A 3,039-nucleotide genomic window follows, 5' to 3' on the forward strand; every position below is an offset into this window, starting at 1 on the left:
AATGAAGTGGATAATTTCAGAAAAAAAATAAAACTAGGAACATCTGTGTAAAATGATACAAAGTCAAGTAAGTAGAAAGAAGAGAACAATATATAAAATAATAACAATATTATAAAGAAAATTAACTTTGAAAAACATAGTAATTCTAATCAACACAATGGCAAACCACAGTTCTAAAGGAGTAGTGATGAAACATGCAATCTGCATTTAGATAGAGAGTTGATGGACTTAGGGTTCATATTAAAGCAAATTTTCTTTTCTTCCTTCCTTCCTTCCTTCCTTCCTTCCTTCCTTCCTTCCTTCCTTCCTTCCTTCCTTCCTTCCTTTCTTCCTTCCTTTGTTCCTTTCTCTTTCTTTCTTTCTTTCTTTCATTCATTCTTTCTCTCTTTCTTTCTTTCCTCTATCTCTCTTACTATCTTTTAGTGATACTTAATGTGTTCATATTTTGGTCACCATTTCAATGGGTGGTGGAAGATGAGGAAAGTGGAACAGAATTCAGAACTGAAAAGGAAAAATTATATATACAAACACATATATAATGTACATATATGTGTGTGTGTGTGTGTTGGTGTGTGTGACTACACCCACCCCCTACCCCACACCTCCTCCATACTTTTTAATATAACAAAAATGCAGCTTCTCTGCCAGGACCTGATTAGTACTCCTCTAAAAATGTTATCATGAAGAATTAATGACCAAGAAATATCTGCCTACCCAAACCTGGATCTTTACCTTGAAAGACTTCTTTAGGGAAGTAGTAAGCCTGAGAGAAAGAGGGATGAAATATCAGTACATTCTGATCCCTTGGATGCCATTCCATATGAGACAAGGGTAGAGCTGCGGGGTGGTAGGCCACTTATTTTTCATTGTCTGATGCCTCTGAATGGAAGAAAAATTGAAGTAGTAAGATCAGGAGAGCCAGTTACCAGCTACAGTGACAATTAGGTGAAATGAGACTATTCAGAGAAGCAGAGAGAATAGCAGGCAGGTCAGCAGACTTCACCATGCTTCTGGGCCTGGATAGGGAAAATATATTATTGCATATGTCTCCCATTCACCTTCAATTTCTTCTTTCAATCAAAGGGGAAGTGTGTTGAGGGTAGTGGTAGTAGAAAAGATTATATTCCCTGTCTACACTGCCAACAAAAAGCAGTCAGTAGTTTTGAAACTATGTCCTTTCACATTTCTGACTTTTTCCTCTAAGCTGTTAATAGCTATTAATAAAGATGAGATGAACAAGTCTAAAAGACTATTTTATGGAGAACTCACACAGGGCAAGTGCTGACATCTGGTCAGAAAAAGTGATACAAGGACACTGCCAAGGTCTCTCTCAAGAACTATGGTATAGATTGTGTGACATGGAAGACAATGGCCCAGGACTGCTCAGTATGTCATGCCCTCACCATAGAACGGGCTGTCATCTATAAGCAAAGTAGAATTTAAATTACTCAAAAGGAACACAAGATGCAGAAATTTAGAAAACCCACTCCAAATGTTGATAGGGACTATTTGTGCCCAACTTGTGGTGGAGCATTCTGAGTTTACATTGTTCTGCTCAGGGTCAATGGTAGCATTACTTTACTTCCTTAACCATTACATTCTTTAACAAATGGAATTCCCAGGCACAGATACTTCCTTTACCAGTGCAGATCTTCATCTCCCATAAAAATCTTAGAGAGTTTTCTTGATAGATAACTGAGGTAGGCCAAGGTCACACAACCATTACACGAGAGGGGCCATGCAGCCTGTCAAGGTCTTATGCAGTTATAATAAAAATAGAATAATTTCTTCTAGCCTTTGAAAATATTGTACATTGAAAAATTGTAGAATGATGGACTGATTGATTTTTCCTTGGCTTTCTAGGTCACTCACAGGGTGAAAGAATCTGAAAATGTGTAACTTTACCACCACTGTGACTGAATTTCTCCTTATGGAGTTTTCTGACACCCGTGAGCTGCAGATCTTATATTCTTTGCTTTTCTTTCTCATTTACTCAACAGGCTTGATGGGGAATCTTCTCATTGTCATTGTCACCACCTTTGACAGGAGACTCCACACCCCCATGTACTTTTTCCTTAGGAATCTGTCCATTGTGGATGCCTGCTTCATATCAATAACGCTTCCCCAAGCATCTGTTAACTCCCTGGTGAACAACAGAGCTATCTCGGTTCCTGGATGTGCAGCTCAGATATTCCTGGTGACTTTCATAGCATATGTTGAGTTTACTTTGCTCACTGTCATGGCCCGTGATCGTTATGTCGCCATATGCCAACCACTTCTCTATCCAGTGATCATGAGTCCCCGTGCCTGTGTGCAGATGACTTTAACATGCTTGTGCACTGGACTTTTGTATGCAGGTTTCCATACTGGTTACACGTTTCAATTGTCTTTCTGCCAATCCAATGTGATCCACCAATTCTTCTGTGATATCCCCTCCTTACTCAAGATCTCTTGCTCAGAGACATTCAGGCATACATTATCCTTACTTGACTCTGCTTTGGTGATCGGGGTTGGCTGCTTTATCTTCATCACTGCATCTTATGTTAGCATATTTTCCACTGTGCTCAGATTTCCAGTGAAAGAAGACCAAAGAAAAGCCTTCTCTACTTGTGTCCCTCATATCGTTGTGGTTTCTTTGTTCCTTATTTCAGTCTCTTATGTGCATCTACAACCACCTTCAGATTCTGGGTCCATTCAAGATATAATCCTTTCAATATTCTATTCCATAATTCCCCCCTTTCTAAATCCTATAATATACAGTCTACAGAATAAGCAGATAAAGGAGGCTTTAAGAATAGTAATGAAGAGACAGCTTTTTTAAAAGGAATAAATCATAAACTATAGTCCTTTCGTAATGTTGTTGAACCTAATTCATTCATAAATGAAAAATCTCATATATATATACACACATATGTGTGTGTGTGTATATATATATATATATACACACATTCATGAGCATATATATTAGTTATGGGTTGCTATTTGTATTTGGATAGTTGCAGATGAATCACTGCTGGTAAATGAGTTAAAAGTCCCTAG

At 38.1% G+C, this 3,039-nt stretch overlaps 1 protein-coding gene across 1 annotated transcript; it reads left to right on the plus strand.

Annotated features, from left to right (window-relative positions):
* Positions 1-1,888: 1,888 nt before the first annotated feature.
* On the plus strand, positions 1,889-2,821 carry LOC118839900 (olfactory receptor 14C36-like). The gene has a single exon (XM_036747400.1). It carries the CDS (start codon positions 1,892-1,894, stop codon positions 2,819-2,821), a length of 930 nt encoding a protein of 309 aa, XP_036603295.1. The 5' UTR covers positions 1,889-1,891.
* Positions 2,822-3,039: the final 218 nt, after the last annotated feature.

Source organism: Trichosurus vulpecula, chromosome 2 (assembly GCF_011100635.1).
Source record: "Trichosurus vulpecula isolate mTriVul1 chromosome 2, mTriVul1.pri, whole genome shotgun sequence".
NCBI classification, from domain to species: domain Eukaryota; kingdom Metazoa; phylum Chordata; class Mammalia; order Diprotodontia; family Phalangeridae; genus Trichosurus; species Trichosurus vulpecula.

Excerpts from the sequence above, each read along its gene's own strand:
- LOC118839900 (XM_036747400.1), top strand. The coding sequence starts at position 1,892 with ATGTGTAACTTTACCACCACTGTGACTGAATTTCTCCTTATGGAGTTT.